A 21,534-nucleotide genomic window follows, 5' to 3' on the forward strand; every position below is an offset into this window, starting at 1 on the left:
CGACAAATTAACTTTTATTGAATATAATGTGTTTAATTGCATAATGGTGCTAATGCTTTGCAATAGCTCAACTAAGTTAAAAATATTTTGTTAATGATTTTTCCTTTGTACTCAGTATCTGAGGTTGCTCGCTTAAGTGTCCAATAATAAATTGCAGCATTGCTGGATTCAGTTGCCCTTGTATCTTTTCTCCATGACCACAACAACTTAGTGAAACCTTTCACCATGCTCGTCACTAACAGCACCAAGATTTGCAGGGAAGAAGTCTAAATATGAATGCAGAAAATGAATCTTTAGTGACATGTTGCATTTTGTGGTTTTATATGTTTGACGCATACTTTCAACCAGCTGCATGAAATTTGGTGCTCTGTTGATACCGAGAAAAAATTTCAAAAACTTCCTTCAATGCCTTGCATGTTATTTTCTCTGGTCCCACTAGAAATTCTTCAAGTTGGCTGTCAGTGATGAGCTGCTTGATTTGTGGACCAACAAAAATGATTTCCTTCATCTTGGCATCAGTTATTCTGGGAAGCATCCGTTTCAAATATCAAAATCCTTCTTAGACATTTCTGTGCCTGATGATAGCAAATTCCATCCTTACAGTCCTGAACCCAGTAATTATTAATAAAAACCTTTCAGCTTCAAAAACACCTTCTCTCCTTGGTAGAAGCATTTATCCTCAATTCTGCCCCAGATACTTCTGAATGTTTGGCATTTATGTAATAAATTTAATGACACAATTGTAGTGGGTGAACTCAATCTGCAGGAAAATTGGGAAAGACAGATTTGTGTCCAATCGCAAGAGAGTGAATGCTTACGAAATAGATTTTTTAGAGCAGCTGATGGTTGAGCCTAATCGGGGAACTGCTATCTCAGTTCTGGTGTTGTGTAACAACTCAGATCTTATTCGGGACGTTAATGTAAAGGAACCAATAGAAGGTAGGGATCATAAAATGATTGAATTCCTACTGCAATTTGTGAGGGAGAATCATAGGTCACATGCGTAGTATCGCAATGGAATAAAGGGAATTACAGAGCATGGGAGAGGTGATTCCCCAGGTGAGAATTCCCCATTTCTGAGAATAGTTCATAATGTACAGGATAGTTATGTCCTGCAGAAGCAGTTCTCTAACAGCGGGGCTAGGCTACCGTGGCTGACAAAGGAAGTTATGGACTGCATAAAAGCCAAGAAAAGTGCATATAAGGAAGCAAAAGTGAGAAGGAAGTTAGATAATTGGCCATCTTTTAAAATTCAACACCAGGCAATTAAAACAAATTATAGTCCAGTTAGCCTAACCTCAGTGGCTGGGAAAGCGTTTGAGTCTATTATGACAGATGAGGTTTTGAGGTACCAGGAGACTAATGAGAAAAAAAGTCAATGCCAGCATAGCTTCTGTACAGGGCAATCTTGCCTGTTAGAGTTCTTCGAGGAAGTCATAAGCAGGATGGAGAAACGAGCGGCAGTGGATATAATTTAATTAAACTTTCAGAAGGCTTCTGAGAAGGTGTCACACATGAGAATGCTTAACAGGATGAAAATCAGAAGAAATACTGGCATGGATAGAGGAATGGCTAACAGCCAAGAGGCAGCAGGTGGGAATAAAAGGAGCCTTTTCTGTTTGGCTAGCAGTGACTTGTGGTCTACAAGGGTCAGTATTCGGTCCGGTACTATTCACATTGCTTGTCAATGAGTTGGATAATGGAACTGATGGCTTTGTGGCAAGGTTTACGGATGATTCAAAGATAGGTGGAGGTGTTGGTCCGGCTGAGGAAGCAATACGATTGCAGCAGGACACAGACAAATTTGAAGACCGGGCAAAAAAGTGGCAGATAGAATACAATATTAGGAAATGTATGATAATGCATTTTGGTAAAAGGAACAATAGTGAACTATTATCTGATTGGGGAGAAGTTCCAAACATCAGAAGTACAGCGGGAAATATGAGTCCTCGGGCGAGACTCCCAGAAGGTTAATTTACAGGTTGAGCCTGTGGAAAAGAAGGCAAATGCAATTCTGGCATTTATTTAAAGTGAATCAGAATATATAAACAAGGAGATAATGTAGATATTTTAGAAGACACTTCTTAGGCTGCACTTAGAGGATGTGGGACCCAAATCTCAGAAAAGGAGTGTTGTCGTTGGAGAGAGGCCAGAGGATGTTCAAGAAGATGTTTCCGGGAATGAAGGGGTTAAGATATGAGGAGCGTTTGCCAGCCTTGGGCCTGTACTCCTGCACTGACCTATGTTTAATAAATGCAGGTGGTGGGGGGTAAATCTCACTGAAACCTACCGAATGCGGAAAGCTCTAGATAGGGTGGATGAGGAGAGGACAGTTTGTATGGTGGGGGTAGCCATAACAGAGGGCACAGCCTCAAAACTGAGGAGCGACCTTTTAGAGCAGTTAAGGAGGATTTTAATTAGTCCGAGAGCGGTGAAGCTGTGGAATTCTCTGACACAGACGGCGGTGGGGGCCAAGTCTGTGAGTACATTTAAGGCAGAAGCTAATAGTTTGTTGATCACTCAGGGCATTGCAGGATATGTCGAGGAGGAAGGTGCATGGGGTTGAGTGAGAACCGGGACCAGCCATGATAGAACGCTGGAGCAGACTCGATGGGGCTGAATGGCCTAATTCTGCTCCAATGTCTTATGATCTTATACTGCTAGTGTCTTACACAGTGAAGATTGGCACAAAATACTTATTACATTTGGCCGCTGGTTCCTTCCTTTATTACTAACTCGCCAGCATCATCTTCCAGTGGTACAATATCAACTCTTGCCTCTCTTGTACTCTTTATATATCTGAAAAACTTTTGATACTTGATATTATTGGCTCACTTACCTCAATTTTCCATCTTGCCTCTCCTGTGTGTGTTTTTAGTTGACTTCTGTTGGTTATGTCAAAGCTTTCCAATCCTCTGACTTCCTACTATTTTCTTGCTATATTATATAACCCCGCTTTTGCTCTTATCAAAAACGGAGAAAATCAGTGGACTCTACATATCCAAGCAACACATACACAAAACGCTGGGGAAGCTAGGAGGCCATTAATAATATTACAGGATAACAAGCAGGAACAACTCCCTGAATAGATAAAACCATTCCCAACACACACATCTTCCTCAACCAGTGGAGCACCTCACCACGGGTATTGTTTATGTTATCAGTCAGACAACCAAAAGATTTTCTCTGTCAATCAGCTTCCAAATGTTGCTACTCTGTCATTCGTTGCCACACCCAGCTGATGATTCCCTTCTCCTCATCATACGAACTTACCCCGACCATCGTTCGGAGCCCCAAACTCTGCCCTGTGCAGACCTGCCTCTGGTTTCTGTCCCTGCTTCGTTGGAACATCCAACTGATGGTTTCCCATTCTGCTTTCAGTCTTCAGAGGACAGGAGTGCTTTCTCAGGAGAGAAAATAACCCATAATATGGAAATGAGTCGAGATTAAGGAGGTCAACTACCAATGTCATTCTTCCTCAGCCCAGAGATTAGAGGGGCGAAGGACATCGCAGACAGAATTTCAGTCAGCTCGGCTTCTTCAGTCTGCAGAAGAAACGTAGCGCGCCAAAGGTATAAAAAGGAGAGGAAGTTTTCAATGGTTATTTCAATCACGGCAAGAGGCGGAGAGGGAAAAGGTAAAAGAAGCTCAGAGAGAAGCTGTTTTTTTTAACTGATCGGGGCAAAGACTGCACAGGCGCGTGACGCAGCGCGCCAAAGTTTTAAAAAGAAAGACCGCCATATACAGTGGCCATCGTCGGAGTGGACTGAGGCAGAGTGGGACGGCTTTGGCTCAGTCAGGCTTTGGCGAGGTTTGAACGGGGCACAACTGCGCAAGCGCATAAAACGTCGGCCCGTGTGGCAGCGGGAGAATTTAAATAGTGAGCAGAGGCTGAGAACGAGCTTAACTCCAAGTGAGGTAAGACCTTTAACTAATCTAATTAGTTTAGGAGTAGGTAATGGAGGCAGCTGTTAGGGCAGTTGAGTGCTCCGATTGCAGTATGTGGGAAGTCAGGGCGAGCACTGTTGTCTGCAAAAGGTGCATCCAGCTGCAGCTCCTGACAAACCGTGTTAGGGAACTGGAGCTGGAGCTGGATGAACTTCGGATCATTTGGGAGGCAGATCCAGAAATAGACAGGAGTCTCAGGGAGATTGTCACCCCTAGGAGTCAGCAGACAGGTAGTTGGGTGACTATCAGGAGAGGGAAGGGGAATAGACAGGAAGAGCAAAGCACCCCTGTGGCTGTTCCCATTAGCAACAAGTATACCGTTTTGGATACTGTTGGTGGCAATGACCTACCAGGGACAAGTTGCAGTGATTGTGTCTCTGGCACCGAGACTGGACCCTCAGCTCAGAAGGGAAGGAAGGAAAAGAGGAGAACAGTAGTGATAGGGGATTCGATAGTTAGGGGGGGGGGGGGCAGATAAGAGGTTCTGTGGAAGAGATCGAGAGTCCCGGATGGTCTGTTGCCTTCCTGGTGCCAGGGTCCATGATATCTCGGATCAAATTCTCAGTATTCTCAAGAGGGTGGGAGAGCAGCTGGATGTCGTGGTCTATGTAGGGACCAATGACATGAGTAGAAAGAGTGAGGAGGTCCTGAAAGGTGAGTTAGGGAGCTAGGTGCTAAGTTAAAGGACAGGACCTCCAGGATAGCAATCTCAGGATTGCTACCAGTGCCAAGTGCAGGTGGGTTTAGAAATAGTAAGATACTGCAGATCAACACGTGGCTGAAGACATGGTGCAGGAGGGAGGGCTTCAGAATTGTAGATAATTGGGCAGTTTTCCAGTGAAGGTGGGACCTGTTCCAGTGGGACGTTTTACATCTGAACTGGAGGGGGACAAATATTCTTGCAGGCAGGTTTGCTAGAGAGGCTCCAGTGGATTTAAGCTAGATACTGGGGGGGGGGGGGGGGGGTGGAGGGGAACCAGAGATTAGGAACAGATGTATGGGAGAAGGAAGAAAAATAAGACTAAAGTTCTTTGTACTGTTAGAGATAAAAAGAGAGGAAGAAGTGGAGAATTTCTTTAATGCATTTATTTTAATGCTAGGGGCATTGTAAGAAAGGTGGATAAGCTTAGAGCATGGATTGATACCTGGAAATATGATGTTGTTGCTATCAGTGAAACATGGTTGCAGGAGGGGTGTGATTGAAAAGTAAATTTTCCTGGATTTCGTTGCTTCAGGTGTGATCGAATCAGAAGGACAAGAGGGGCTGGTGTTGCTTTGCTTGTCAGAGAAAATACTACAGCAGTGCTCTGGCAGGATAGATTAGAGGGCTCATCTAGAGAGACTAGTTGGGTGAAATTGAGGAATGGGAAAGGTGTAGTAATACATAAGGGTGTATTATAGACCACCTAATGGGGAGCCAGAATTGGAGGAACAAATTTGCAAGGAGATAGCAGACATTTGTAGTAAGCACAGGGTTGTGATTGTGGGAGATTTTAATTCTCCACATAGACTGGGAAGCCCATACTGTAAAAGGGATGGATGGTTTAGGGTTTGTAAAATGTGTGCAGGATAGTTTTTTGCAGCAATACATAGAGGTACTGACTAGAGAAGGGGAAGTGTTGGATCTTCTGTTAGGGAATGAAATAGGCCTGGTGACAGAGGTATATGTTGGGGAGCACTTCGGGTCTAGTGACTACAATGCCATTAGTTTCAATATAATAATGGAGAAAGATAGGACTGGACCCAGGGTTGAGATTTTTGATTGGAGAAAGGCCCTACTTTCAGGAGATGTTAAAGGATTTAGAAAGAATGGATTGGGACAATTTGTTTTATGGGAAGGATGTAATAGAGAAATGGAGGTCATTTAAAGGTGAAATTTTAAGGGTACAGAATCTTTATGTTCCTGTTAGGTTGAAAGTAAAGGTTAGAAATTTGAGAGAGCCATAGTTTTTAAAGGATTGTGGTGACCCAATTACTAGCTCACTCGAACCGGCTGACAATTAGCCAGAGCCAGAGACAAAGGGAGATAGCCTCAAGGGGTTTCAGTTACGTGCCTCTCGAAGTATCGAGTGGGGGAGACAGGCTTTAAAGCAAGACTGTGTTTTTGAAATAAACTTATTCTGTGGCTGCAGATTATCGACTCCGTGTCGTAATTTCAGCGCTGCGCGTAGCACCCCGCTACAGGATATCGGAAACTTGGTTAGGAAAAAGAGAGATATCTACAATAAATATAGGCAGCATGGGGTAAATAAAGTGCTCGAGGAATATAAAGAATGTAAGAAAAAAATTAGAAAAGCTAAAAGAAGATACAAGGTTGCTTTGGCAAGTAAGGTGAAAATAAATCCAAAGGGTTTCTACAGTTATATTAATAGCAAAATGATAGTGAGGGATAAAATTGGTCCCTTACAGAATCAGAGTGGACAGCTATGTGTGGAGCCAAAAGAGATGGGGGAGATTTTGAACAATTTTTTTTCTTCGGTATTCACTAAGGAGAAAGATATTGAATTGTGTAAGGTAAGGGGAACAAGTAGGGAATTTATGGCAACTATGATGATTAAAGAGGAGGAAATACTGGCGCTTTTAAGGAATCTATAAGTGGATACATCTCCGGGTCCTGACAGGATATTCCCTAGGAACTTGAGGGAAGTTAGTGTAGAAATAGCAGGGGACAAAAATATTTCAAATGTCATTAGAAATAGGGATGGTGTCGGAGGATTGGCGTATCGCTCATGTGGTTCCGTTGTTTAAAAAGGGTTCTAAGAGTAAACCTAGCAATTATAGGCCTGTCAGTTTGATGTTAGTGGTGGGTAAATTAATGAAAAGTATTCTTAGATATGGTATATATATATAATTATCTGGATAGACAGGGTCTAATTAGGAACAGTCAACATGGATTTGTGCATGGAAGGTTACGTTTGACAAATCTTATAGAATTTTTTGAAGAGGTTACGAGGAAAGTTGACGAGGGTAAAGCAGTTGATGTTGTCTATATGGACTTGAGTAAGGCCTTTGACAAGGTTCCACATGGAAGGTTAGTTTAGAAGGTTCAATTGTTAGGTATTATTATTGAAGTAGTAAAATGGGTTCAACAGTGGCTGGATGGGAGATGCCAGAGAGTAGTGGTGGATAACTGTTTGTCAGGTTGGAGGCCGGTGACTAGTGCTGTGCCTCAGGGATCTGTATTGGGTCCAATGTTGTTTGTCATATACATTAATGATCTGGATGATGGGGTGGTAAATTGGATTAGTATGTATGCAGATGATACTAAGGTAGGTGGCGTTCTGGATAATAAAGTAGGTTTTCAAAGCTTGCAGAGAGATCTAGGCCAGTTAGAAGAGTGGGCTGAACGATGGCAGATGGAGTTTAATGCTGAGAAGTGTGAAGTGCTACATTTTGGGAATGAAAAATCCAAATAGGACATACAAGGTAAATGGTAGGGGATTGAAGAATGCAGTAGAATAGAGTGATCTGGGAATAATGGTGCATAGTTCCCTGAAGGTGGAATCTCATGTGGATAGGGTGGTGAAGAAAGCTTTTGGTATGTTGGGCTTTATAAATCAGAGCATTGGTATAGGAGTTGGGATGCAAAGTTAAAATTGTACAGGGCATCGGCAAGGCCGAATTTGGAGTATTGTGTGCAGTTCTGTTCACAGAATTATAGGAAAGATGTCAACAAAATAGAGAGAGTACAGAGAAGATTTACTATAATGTTACCTGGGTTTCAGCATCTAAGTTACAGGGAAAGGTTGAACAAGTTAGGTCTTTATTCTGTGGAGCGTAGAAGGTTGAGGCTGAACTTGATAGAGGTATTTAAAATTATGAGGGGGATAGATAAGAGTTGACGTGGATAAGCTATTGCCATTGAGAGCATGGGAGATTCAAACAAAAGTACATGAGTTGAGAGTTAGGGGGCAAAAATTTAAGGGTAACACGAGGGGGAATTTCTATACTCAGAGAGTGGTAGCTGTGTGGAACGAGCTTCCAGTAGAAGTGGTAGAAACAAGTTTGGTATTGTCATTTAAAGTAAAATTGGATAGGTATATGAACAGGATAGGAATGGAGGGTTATGGGCTGAGTGTGTGCCAGTGGGACTAGGTGAGAGTAAGTGTTCGGCACGGATTAGAAGGGCCAAGATGGCCTGTTTCTGTGCTGTAATTGTTATATGGTTATATGAAACTCCTCCCGTGCCCAGTGACCAGGGTGCAGAACTGGGTGTGGTGAGCAGCAGCAATAATTGCAGAGTTCAGCACCGACAGTCACTCTCGAAATTACATTCAGCAACGGTGATGGACAAATATCCAGCATGCAGCTTATTGAAACTTTCTCCCCAGTGTGAACCCAGTAGTGTGTCACAAGGTTAGATAACTGAGTGAATTCCTTCCCACATTCACAGCAGGTGAACAGCCTCTCCCCAATGTGAATTCACTGATGCTCATTTGGTGGAGATGGCTGAGAGAATCTCTTTCCAATGTTTGAGCAGGTGATTGGCCGCTACCCAGAGTGAACTCGCTGGTGTTTCAGTAGATGAGATGACCGAGTGAATCCCTTCCCACATTCACAGCAGGTGAACGGCCACTCCCCAGTGTGAACTGACTGGTGTGCCAATAGGGTGGATGATCTAGTGAAATGCTTTCCACAGTCTGAGCAGGTGTACGGCTTCTCCCTAGTGTGAACTCGTTGGTGACTCTGTAGTTCGGATAAATGAGTGAATCCCTTCCCACAGTCTGAGCAGGAGAATGGCCTCTCCCCGGTGTGAACTCGTTGGTGACTCTGTAGGTGGGATGACTGAGTAAATGCCTTCCCACAGACTGAGCAGGTGAACGGCCTCTTTCCAGTGTGTACTAACTGGTGTCTCTGTAGGTGAGACAATAAAGTGAATCCTTTCCCACAGTCTGGGCAGGTGAATGGCTTCTCCCCAGTGTGAAATCGCTGGTGTCTCAGTAGATCAGATGACCAAGTGAATCTTTTCCCACAGTCTGAGCAGGTGAACGGCTTCTCCCCAGTGTGAACTCGCTGGTGACTCTGTAGGTGGGATGACTGAGTGAATGTCTTCCCACAGACTAAGCAAGTGAATGGCCTCTTTCCAGTGTGTACTGATTGGTGTCTCTGTAGGTGAGATAATAAAGTGAATCCCTTCCCACAGTCTGGGCAGGTGAATGGTTTCTCCCCAGTGTGAACCCGTTGATGACTCTGTAGGGTGGATGACTGAGTGAATCCCTTCCCACAGTCTGAGCAGGTGAATGGCTTCTCCCCAGTGTGAACTCGTTGGTGACTCTGTAGGGTGGATGACTGAGTGAATCCCTTCCCACAGTCCGAGCAGATGAACGGCCTCTCTCCAGTGTGAACTCGCTGATGTACCTTCAGCTTAGATGAGTAAGTGAATCCTTTCCCACAGTCCGAGCAGGTGAACGGCCGCTCCCCGGTGTGAACTCGCTGGTGAGCCATTAGGTCAGATGACCGAGTGAATCCTTCCCCACAAATTCAGATGAACAGCCTCTGCCCAGTGTGAACTGACTGGTGTGTCCACAGGTGGGATGACAGACTAAATGCTTTCTTACACACAGAACAGGTGAATGGCCTTGCCCAGTATGAACTTGCTGATGTACCTTCAGTTGAAATGACAGACTGAATTCATTCCCACGTTCTGAGCAGATGAATGGGATCCCCTGTGTAAAATGACAGACATGCCAGTTAGTCAGATGATCAAGTGAATCCCTCCCCACAGTCTGAGCAGGAAAGATGATCGAGTGAATCCCTTGCTCCACTTCTTAAATCTGTCATCACACTGTTACAGCGAGGTACAACCCAAGTTGGAGAGAGAAATTATCTTCTAACTGGGCACAGTGCTGGTATCTGAAATCAAACTCTCTGATGCTCTTCCTGTCTCTGTATGAAGGGGGCATTTTTTCCATCTTCAAACTGTTACTTGGATCAGTTTGACTCTCTCCATTGGTATTATTCCCTGTTCCATTGAGCTGCATGGGTGCCTGGCCCCACAGTAACTGAAACACTCTCATGCAAATAGGCTTTGTTGACATGCAGCTGTGATTTTCCTTTCGGTACTGTTAATTTAAACTGCCAGTTTTAATGCCATGTAAATATCTCCTACTCAGATGTATGGTTGGTATGCACAGCTGTTAAAAGGAATTCAAGTGAATGTTAGTATTATTTAAGGTTCTTGTCAGTCATGGAAAAGTACAACACAAATGCAGGCCCTTTGGCCCATCTAGTTTGTGTTGAACTATTTAAATTGTCTACTCACATACCCCTACCATCCAGGTACATATACAAACCTTTTAGATGTTGAAAATGAGCTCGCATGCACCACTTGTGCTGGCTGCTCATTCCACACCCGGATGACCATCTGTGTGAAGAAGTTTCCCCTCATATTGCCCTTAAAGTTTCACCTTTCACTTTTAACACATGGCCTCTGGTTGTAGTCCCACCCCATCTTAGTGGTAAAAGCCAGCTTGCATTTACCTCATCTATAGCCCTCACAATTGTGGTACACCTCCATCAAAATTTCCCCTTAATCTTCTACATTCCAAGGAATAAATCCCAGACCTGTTCAATTTCTCCTTATAACCCGTCCTCCAGACCTGACAACATCCTTGTGAATTTTCTCTGAACTCCTTCAAACTCTTTTACATCTTTCCTGCAGGTTGGTGTCTAAAACTACACAAAATACTCCAAATTCTGCATCACCAATATCTTGTACAAAGTCAACATAACATCTATCTCCAGTAGGCAGTACTTCAGTTCACGAAGGCCAATGTGCCAAAATCTTTCATTCCATCCCTATCGAACTGTGACACCACTTTCAGAGAAAACCTGTATTTCTAGATTCCTTTCTTCTACAACACTCCTCAGAGCCCGACCAGTCACTGTGTAAGACCTACCCTGGTAGGTCCTACCAAAGTGCAACACCTCACACTTGTCTGCATTAAATTCCATTTTCCATTTCTCAAGCCATTTTCCGAGCTGGTCCAGTTCACACTGTAAACCATGATAGTCTTCCTCACAGTCCACTACACCCCCAGTCTTGGTGTCATCCACAAATTTGCTGATCCAGCTAAACATGTTATCATCCAGATTACTGATACAGATGACAAACAACAACAGATCCATCACTGATCCCTCTGGCACACCAATAGTCACAGGCTTCCAGTCAGAGAGGCAACCATCTGCTACCACACTCTGGCTTCTCCCAAAGAAACTGTCTCATCCAATTTACTGTCTCATCTTGAATGCTGAGTAACTGAACCTTCTTGACCAACCTCCCATATGAGACTTTGCCAAGTGCCTTGCCAAAGTTCATGCAGACAACATCCACTGCCTTGCCTTCATCCAATTTCCTGATAACTTCCTCGGGAAACTCTGTAAGGTTGGTTCGACATGACCTACCATGCACAAAGCCATGCTGTCTATCCTTAATCAATCCACAACTATCCAAATACTTATATATCCGGTTCCTGCACATGTGCAAAAAATCACACCGATCTATTTTGTTACCTCATGTGGATTACCATTCTGATCTACCAGAGGTTTAATTTTTTCCCTTGCAATCTTTTTGCTCTTAACCTATCTGCAGAATCCCTGAGGATTCTCCTTCACCTTGTCTGCTGGGGCAACCTCATGCCTTCTTTCATCAGTGTTCACTTGAATTTCCTGTACTTCATAAGTACCCCATTTGTTCTTATCTGCCTGCACCTGGTATGCACCTCCTATTTATAGATTTGGGTGACGAAAGTCAAATGGGTGATAGAGCTGCATGGTGGGAGGAGGGCGTAGGTGGGGGGGGGGGGGTTAAACTAAAGTTGCAGGGGCCCTGAATAATGGAACAGAGGGTGGAGGGGTTTTGGAGACAGTTGTTGTTCTGTCCTCAGACAAAGTCAGGAATAGCGCAGTGACTATGCTGACCCCTGTATATTTCAATACAAGGAGCAGTGTAGGACAGGTAGATGTGTTCAGGGATGGATCAACACCTGGAATTATGACACCAGGATCTGGCAACTGTGACAGGCTGCTTTATGGAAAAGGTGTGCTTGGTAAATGGGAGGCCTTCAAATCTAAATATTGATAGTACAAAGCGGGTATGTGCTTGTCAGAATAAAAGGAAAAGGTAGAAACTGTAGGGAACCTTGGTTTTTAAGAGATATTGAGACCCTGGTGAAGGACAAAATGGAGTTGCATAACAGGGATAGGCAGGCAGGTTCTTACAGAGTATAAGAAATGCAAGAGAACACATAAGAAATAAATCAGGATGACTAACAGATGGCATGAGGTTGCTGTCGCAGAAAAGATGAAGGATAATCCTCAGGGATTCTAGTGATAGATTAAGAGCAAAAGGATTGCAAGGCACTAAGTGGGTCCTCTGGAAGACCGGAATGGCAATCCACGTGTGGAACCAAAGCATATGGGGGAGATCTTAAATATTTTTTCATCTCTATTTACTCAGGAGATGGACACAGGGTCTATGGGAGTGTGGAAAAGAGGCATTAAAATCGTGGACCCTCTACAGTTTAAAGAAGAGAAGTTATTTTGCTGTTCAAAATAGAACATCGAAATCTACAGCGTATTCCATGCCATTCAGCCTAAAATGTTTCGCTAACAATGTAACTTACTCTAGTAACTGCCTAGATTTTTAAAAAATCATGGACCCTGTACAGACTAAAGAAGAGGAGCTGTTTGCTATTCTGTGGCAGATTAGGGTGGATACATCTCCAGGGCATGATAAGGTAGAAACTGCATAGCCCTCTAATTTTCTAAGTTCCATGTACCTATCTAAGAGTCTGTTAAAAGACCCCATTGTACCTGCCTGGACCACTGCTACTGGCAGTGCATTCCACCCACCCACCACTCTCTGTATAAAGAACTTACTCCATGACATCCCCTCGGTAACTATTTCAAAGCACCTTAAAACTATGCCCCCTCCTGTTAACCATTTCAACCCTGGAGAAAAATCTTCTGGCCACCCACACGCTCAATACCCCTCATCATTTTATACACCTAAAAAAGGCTCTAAATATAAACAAGGAAATTATACATTGCACAATCTACTTTCCACAATTCAGTACACTTACACAGACAGGTGTGGAAAAAGGGCCCAAAGGATATCAGGGAACAACAGGCCAAATTCACCACCACCACAAACTGTTCCTGCTGTGACCATCGAGGTAACAGTACCACAGCAAAAGGACCAACAGGCTCCGGGACATCATCTTCCACCAGGCCATCAGACTGATTAATTCATGCTGATACGATTGCATTTTCCTCATGTTTATGAAGTATGTATGTAATAAAGTCAACTCAATTCACCCTCTCCACTATCTGTTCTGTCATTCTGACTCCCATACCTTCTACAGCTTATTGTAACCACATCACCTCTCCCCCCCCCACCAGCAAGCCTTACCACTAGGATATTCATCCCCTGTTGTTCTGTTCCACTAACTAACGAATCCCCTATCAGCTATTTGACTTTCCTTTGCCAGGTAATTCCCCCCAATAAAGTGGTCTACTGTTGTTGTGTGGGATATCAACAAGAGTACTCTGCTATTTAACCTCATTCCCCTTCCTGGCTCTCACCCAGTGTCCTGTGTCCTGAACCTTGAGTGTAACTTACCCATCTTCATGTCATATCTATCACCCCCTCCAACTGCTGGATGATCTGGAATTCACCCATTTCAAATTCCAGCTCCTTGAAGTGCAGGGTTACAAGCTGCAGCTGGATGCACATCTTGTAGGTGAGGGCATCAGGGACACTGGAGGTCTCCCCAACTTCCCACCAATGTCCCCTCTAATTTGTAATGACCCTTGTGCACATAAACCTTGTACTGTGCATTTTTTTACCCAGTGACAACATGCGCACAGTGAATTTAATATAGAGAGGAATTCATTTTCACAGCTGGCAAATCACTGTCGATAGGAAATTTGACCTCTTCTGGGTTTGATCCAGTTCATCTGCACTCTCACACAACCTATGTAGCAGGCCTGGAATGGGTAATGAAGGATTTTCTCACCAAAGCCTTTGCATATTGTCAATATCTGGTTGGCTTGCTAAATGATGCTTTAAAACAGGGGTGTCAAACTCATTTTAGGTCACGGGCCGGATTGAGCAAAATGCAGCTTCATACTGCATCAGTCGGACGCGTGTGAACGCAGCTTTCGTTGCCTCCGTTTTTTCAGCCTGCTCTCATGTGTCTCAGCCTCTGCTATAACTACAAAGTGTTTTTCTTTACAAATTCGGTTTCTTATGAAGAAGACTGCCAAGCAAGACTGCCGAATAAACACTAAAAACCCTGAAAACCTAGTACCTGAATAAACTCAGCATTAGCCATATCATACGCCATAGGCTCTTCGATTACTGGGGCCAGCTTTAATAGTAATTAGACATTATCTCACGGGCCTTGAGTTTGACATATATGCTTTAAAAAGTCAGATTTCCAAATATCAAGCCATTTCTTCTCACTTGCAAATTCTCCAGCAACTTTTGCATCATCACAATGCACACATGTATCACCAGTTTCTGTAGTGTACATAAATATTTCCCATGAATCCTCTCCCAGGTGACAGATGGTGGTGAACTCATTGATGGCAATGTAGTCCGTCTCATTGGAGTCTGGCACATTCCAGATGTGAAAGCTACTTGTTTGATATCATTATGTACCCAGAGAGAATGGGACAAAATATCTTCTCACCGGTAGAAAAGTCCAGAACAAGAGGAGTTTGAACAAGCAACACACGCACAAAATGCAGGAGGAACTCAGCAGACCAGGCAGCAACCATCGAAAAGTGTACTAATGATGAATTCCGCCGGCATTTTGTGTTTGTTGTTTGGATTTCCAACATCTGTGGATTTTCTCTTATTAAGGATTGGAGGTAGAACAAAGGTGGCTTTCTCACAGCTGATGTAAAAAAAAAGTTCCCTTTCTCCGAGTTCCTAATCCTTGCATTCAGATAGCTGGAGCTCAGCTCTGTCTGAGAGATGCATTGGCTCCCATTCCCTCATCAGCCCTAAGCTCCCCGGGGCCCGTGTACGGATCGTGGGGATGACAGAGAGGGAAACAAAAGACAGGACTGTCCCGGGATTGCGGGCCATAATGGCCGCACCTCAAGGGCATTGTCCCGAAGTTGGAGTTTAAATTAGCAGAATGGAGAATAACTCTCACCTGCATTGAAATTTTCCAAGGCCTTTTCTGTACTGCGCGCATACGTGTACACAGTGACGTCAACAGCCCTGACGCCTGCTCATTCGATCGGTGCATCAGCGCCGGCCAAAAACTGTGACGCAAGTCCTTATGGGTAATCACGACGCCATTAAACATTTCTGCAAGCACTGGTTCAATGTCCATACCTCATTTTTTTTCGTGTGTATAGAAAAATCAGCAGCTGTTTTAACGCAGAAAGCGGCTCCCATATACAATATACTCAATATCAACGTGTATCTCATGCCAAGGTAAAATGCAGATGTGAAACACGAGAGATTCTGCAGTTACTGGAAATACAGAGACGTACACACACAAAATGCTGAAGGAGCTCTGCAGTTCAGCCAGCAACTAAGCAGCGGAGTACACAGTCTAGGCATACTGAAGGGGCTCGGCCTAAACGTAGACTGTTTATTCCTCTCCATATTTGCTGCCTCATCTGTTGATTTCCACCAGTATTTTGCAGAACTTAACCACCTTCTTTTTCGGTCAGCCAGTTTCCAAATGTTTCTGATCTTTCTTTTGTAGCCGCATGCTGCTGGTCTGATTCCTGCTCCTCCTCCTCCTCGTAAACTCTGGACTGCATCCTTCTCCGGAGCCCCAAAGCCCTGGCTCAGGCTGGCAACTCTCTGGTTTCTGACTCTGCTCCATCGAAGATTCATTCACTAGTCTGCTGTCAGACTTTAGAGGTGCATTGTTTTACGAAACCGCGGGTTCGTTTACTTGAGTGTCGCTTTAAGTGCCAGAGTAAGGCGGGACTGTGACGTCAGAGAGAGCGAGAGAGAGAGAGAGAGAGAGAGAGAGAGAGAGAGAGAGAGAGAGAGAGAGAGAGAGAGAGAGAGAGAGAGCAGCTGTTGGAACTTCAGCTTCTCACTGCTACGAGTTGGAACTCTTCCATGCCCAAAAGACTGGGTTGATCATCAGCACGCAGTGCACAACGTATGTGTGACTGTCACTTCGTATAATTCATACGTGTGGATTTGTTGGAGTATCCCGTGCTATCACTTCTGTTGGCCATTACCTGGAATCGGGGTGTTCTGTGGTAACCACTTGAAGACGATATTCCTGTCACTGTCACCTGGTGATATTTTGAAGTGTATTTCGGAACGAATCGACGGCTAAGATCTTCGGCGACTGTTATTTCGTTTACCCAGCGTAAAATGTGTGTGGAATTCTTCGTAATTGCCTTCTCTCTACATGTTCGTGTGGATTTACAAATCTCTCCTTTCACTCACTTATTCCGTGGATTACTGAACTTTTCTACTTTACCATCTTAAGACTTTAAACATTGTTTCCCAAGCTTGATAGTTTAGGAGCTACATATACGCATTACACTGTTAACTTCTGTTTATTTTGTTTAATCTTTTATATTTGGAGTAGATACTAATAAAGATAGTGGTTTTCACATCGAAACCAGACTCCATTAGTGATCTGTTGCTCCTGGTATGTAACAATTGCAACAACCCAGCTGTCTGAGGCACCGTCCTTTAAAATTGGTGAAAATGACCCAAAACGTTGAAAAGAGCAGGGAAGAAGGAGTTTAACCAACTTTGTCCAGAGCCCTGAAGAACGTCACAACCACAGTGAGCTCATCGTCTTATTCAGCCCGGGGAAAATCATGCAGGGAATTCATGCAGGTGTATAAGATGATGAGAGGCATTGGTCGTGTGGATAGGCAGAGGCTTTTTCCCAGGGCTGAAACGGCTAACACGAGGGGCAGAGGTTTAAGCTGCTTGGAAGTACGTGCAGAGGAGATGTCAGAGCAAAGTTTTTTAAAGCAAAGAGTGGTGTGTGTGCGTGTGGAATGGACTGCGGGCGACGGTTGTAGAGGCGGATAGAATAGGGTCTTTTAAGAGACTCTTAGATAAGTACATGGAGCTTAGGAAAATAGGTGGCTATGCGGTAGGGTAATTCCAGGCAGAATTAGAGTAAGTTACATGGTCGGCACAACATTGTGGGCCAAAGCGTCTGTAATGTGCTGTAGATTTCTATGATTTTATGAAATTCAAGGGAAATCTCCTAGAGTGGCGACTAGCTGCAAACGGTAATCACAGGGAGATTGAATGGGGAGTGGCAGGGATATATTTCTAAATACTGATATGGAACAGAAACATGGGCCTCTCTAGTGTACATTCTGAGTCTGGCAGAGACAGTCAGTACCTGAGACACGGGATTTGAAACAGAACTGGTTTATCTTTCACAGATCCACAATATTAAACATCAGTCCAGTTTAAGGTTAACATCAGCAGAACAGACTCTTCCAATGCTCAGTGACCAGGGTTCAGTCCTGGGTGCGATGAGCAGCTGAAAGAACTGCAGAATCTGACAGTAACAGTCCCTGATGAACCTGCAGCTGCCTTCAGTCACCGTGATGGTTAAACATTTAACACGGAGCTGATTAGAACTTCCTCCCTGATGTGAAGTTGCTGGTGTTGCCGTAGCTGGGATCATTGAGTAAATCTCTTTGCTCACTCCGGACAGAAATGTGGCCTCTATTTATTGTGAACTCACCGGAGCATCACAAGGTGGGTTAACTGAATGTGTCTCTTTGCACACACGGAGCAGGTGAACGGTCACTTCCCAGTGCGAAGCTGTTGGTGTATCTGCGATGGCCGATTGAATCCCTTCCAAAATGAGTGCCAGTGAATGACATCAACACGTACAAACAAGCCGGATGAACTCAGCATCCGTTGAAACGAGCTGTCAACTTTTCGGGCCGAGACACTTCGTCAGTGAATGACATCACACTGCTATCAACGTCGTGGCAATGTATCCAATCAGATCACGAACATGGACACGTGATCGGGCTGTCTTGCAGCGAGTGGGGCGCTGTCTTCTCCCGTATCTCCGCCCCACATTCAAGGATCGGCGACATTCAAGCGCTGGTGAACTGACAGATACAGCGGAAACAACGTTTGAGATTCCCATACACAAATCCCTTGATCTTTCTACACTGTTGAAAGTTTACAAAGCACGTCACTGGGAGAAGGACAACATTTCAACTCAGATAATTTTAGTCTCCATTGTGTCTTCTGATAAAAAAACACTTTCACAGCTCAAAACAATTTGGAGGAACAAGACTTCATCTTCTAACTGGCTACAGTTCCGGTGTCAGGCACAATATCAAACTCTCTGCTTCCCTCTCTGTATCAAAATGGATCATTCCTCCCCTTCATCAGTCTGTGACTTGGCTCAGTTTGTCTGTCTCCTTCGCATTCTTAGAAGGATGAGAGGGGATCTGAATGAAACAGGTAAGATTATTAACGGATTGGACACGCTAGATCACATTTTATTTACACGGCTGCCACCAGAAACTTTCTTCTTCTTCTTCTTCTTCTTCTTCTTCTTCTTCTTCTTCTTCTTCTTCTTCTTCTTCTTCTTCTTCTTCTTCTTCTTCTTCTTCTTCTTCTTCTTCTTCTTCTTCTTCTTCTTCTTATTATTATTATTATTATTATTATTATTATTATATCCCTCCTGGCATTTGACGGTGGTAAACTCAGTCAGCAATGTTATTGAACCTCAGGAGTAGGTGACTGAGGGAGGAGGAGGAGCAGTCAGCAGAGGGGCGTGTCCAGACAGGTATACAAAGATGGGACCCGGAGTGATTGGGCTGAGGAAGGGGAAAACAGAAATAAATCAAAGATTGTGTGCAACGGAGATTATAGAAAGAACAGGCAGGAGATGAAGCTTAATCAAAACCAGTGGCATGAGTTACAGGGCAATAGAGTCATTGTGCGATTAAAACAGAAAGCAGCACATACTGGACTGAGAGTGTTGTATTTGAATGCACGCAGCATAAGGAATAAAATGAACAATCTTGAAATCCAGCTACAGATTGGCAAACATGACGCTGTGGCTATCTGTGAAACTTGGCTAAAGAATGGCGGCCATTGGCAGCTGGAAGTCCAACGATGTACGGTGTATCTGAAAGAGAGGTGGGTAGGCACAGGAAGTGGTGTGGCCCTGTGTACAATATTAAATCATTGGAAGGAGATGACATATGACTGGAAGGTGTAGAGTCTCTATGGGTTGAATTAAGAGCAAGGATGCGATGGTGCGACTCTGTAAGGCACTCGTGAGATCACACAGACTATTGTGTGCAGTTTTGGGATCCTTATTTTAGAAATGATATACTGGCATTGTAGAGGGTTTAGAGAAGATTCACTAGAATTATTCCAGCAATGAAAGGTTTACCATATGAGGAGGGTCTGACAGCTCATGGGCTGTGTCCCCTGGAGTTCAGGAGAATAATAGGGACCTCATAGAAACATTCTGAATGTTAAAAGACCATTACAGATTAGATATGGCAAAGTAAATTTCCAATGGTAGGGGATGCTAGGACAAGAGGGCATGTCTTCAGAACTGAAGGACGCCCATTTTGGAATGGAGATGCGATTAAATTACTTCAGTCAGTGGGTGGTAAATCTGTGGAATTTGTTGCCATGAGTGGCTGTGAAGCCAAGTCATTGGGTGTATTTAAGGCAGAGATAGATAGCTTCTTGATTAGCCAGCGCATCAAAGGGTATGGGACCAAGTCAGGGGAGTGGAGATGACAGGATGAATTGGAACAGCCATCATTGAATGACGGAGCAGACTCGGTGGGCCGAATGGCCAACTTCTGCTCCAATATTTTATGGTCTTATGGTCTATTCCACTGTTTCTCCCTGCCAAAGTGCAGCCAATATTTCTGGATGCCTGACCCATTCATATGAGAATTTAGCCTTTACTATTTTTCTGAGCTTCTCATCAATGTGGACAGTTCAGTTAAGCTTTGCTCCAGAATATCCACACAATTAAAAGAGTTTAGTTTTTATGTTTATTTTTGCACTACTTATATAATTTAACGATTTAATATGTATATTATTGTAATTCATAGTTGTTAAAATCTATTGTTATGAATTAGGTTCTCCTGCTGCTGCAGAGACAACAGATTTCATGACATATGCTGGTGCTATTAAACCTGATTCTGATATTGATATGGGAGACCCACCACCGGTCACCTGATCCCAGTTACCGCAGATCGTAATGCGAGATTGAAGCCTTTTCCATTTATTTGCATTCCTCAGAAATTACAACAGTCAGTTAAGTTTCCTTCTGAGTTTCCAAAGCAGAAGCTCAGTCTGTCTAATATTTCCACACAATTAAAATGGGGATATTGTTTATTCTTATCACGTACTGAGCTACAGTGAATAGCTTGCCTGACGTACCAGCCACACAGATCAGTACATTACGACAGTACATTGAGTTGATATACGACAAGACAATAACTGTAACAAAGCATTATGGCTGCAGAGAAAGTGCAGTGTAGATAGACATATGGTGCAGGGTCACGTCGAGTTACATTGTGAGGTCGAGTCCATTTTATCATTCATTTGGCTTATAACCACAGACAGGAAGCCGACCTTGAGCCGGGTGTTTCGCGCTTTAAAGCTTTTGTATCTCTTCCCCGATGGGGAGCGGGTTTGCAGCAAGAATGTCCAGGTTGTGAGTACATGGCCTGCTTTTCCGAGGCAGGGGAAGTGTAGGAAGAGTCCATGGAGGGGAGGCTTGTTTCTCTGATGTTCTCTGCTCTCCAAAGTTCTCTGCCGTTCCTTGCAGTCATGGGCAGAGTAGCAGCCATACGAAGGCGAGAAGTATCGACAAGAAGCTCAGAGACCTCGGCCTTCACCGTGTCTTGTGTAGCTGGATCCTGGACTTCCTGTCAGATCGCGCGAGTGGGCTCCCTCACCTCTGTCTCTCTGACCCCCAGCACACATACCCCACAGGGGCGTCTCCTTGCCCCCTCCTTTATCTCTCTGTATATCCATGACTTGTGTCGTCACCCACAGCTCCAATCTGCTTATTAAATTTGCTGACGACACTACACTGACTGGCCTAATCTCAAATAATAACGAGACAGCCGACAGAGAAGAAGTCATCACCCCGACACAGTGGTGTCAAGAAAATAACCTCTCCCTCATTGTGTCAAAAACAAAGGAGCTGGTTGTGGATTACAGGAGGAATGGAAACATGGACCAAATTCAACATTTCCAAGTCCGTTATTGCACATTTAAATATTGATCATGACAGAAAGTACTGTATATAAAATACGGTTAATGACATGTTTATAGATAATAGATTGTTACTGACAGAGAATCGTATAATCTGTGTTCCGTGTGTTATCTGAATGTACTTGCCTGTGATACTGCCACAAGTCAATGTTTCTCTGTACCTGTACCTTCCCGTACTTGTGCACTTGACAATAAATTCAACAGGACCTGAGAAATCTCAGTGAGATTTGATCAGTGATGATCATCTTGGCAGCTCGGTAAGTCGAATGTATGAGACAGTACACTGTTAAATGCAAACCCCTGAACAGTGCTGATGATCAGAGGGATCTCAG

General features: G+C 43.9%; 1 protein-coding gene across 1 annotated transcript in view; it reads right to left on the bottom strand.

Annotated features, from left to right (window-relative positions):
* Window positions 1-9,550, bottom strand: part of LOC140723723 (uncharacterized) — a 32,280-nt gene extending 22,730 nt beyond the window's left edge. Inside the window, exon 1 of the mRNA XM_073038271.1 lies at window positions 8,455-9,550. Within this exon, the coding sequence (XP_072894372.1) occupies window positions 8,455-9,393 (939 nt within the window). The 5' untranslated portion in view covers window positions 9,394-9,550. The remainder of the gene's footprint in view (window positions 1-8,454) is intronic.
* Between the last annotated feature and the right edge of the window lie 11,984 nt (window positions 9,551-21,534).

The sequence above is a fragment of the Hemitrygon akajei genome, unplaced genomic scaffold, assembly GCF_048418815.1.
Source record: "Hemitrygon akajei unplaced genomic scaffold, sHemAka1.3 Scf000130, whole genome shotgun sequence".
NCBI classification, from domain to species: domain Eukaryota; kingdom Metazoa; phylum Chordata; class Chondrichthyes; order Myliobatiformes; family Dasyatidae; genus Hemitrygon; species Hemitrygon akajei.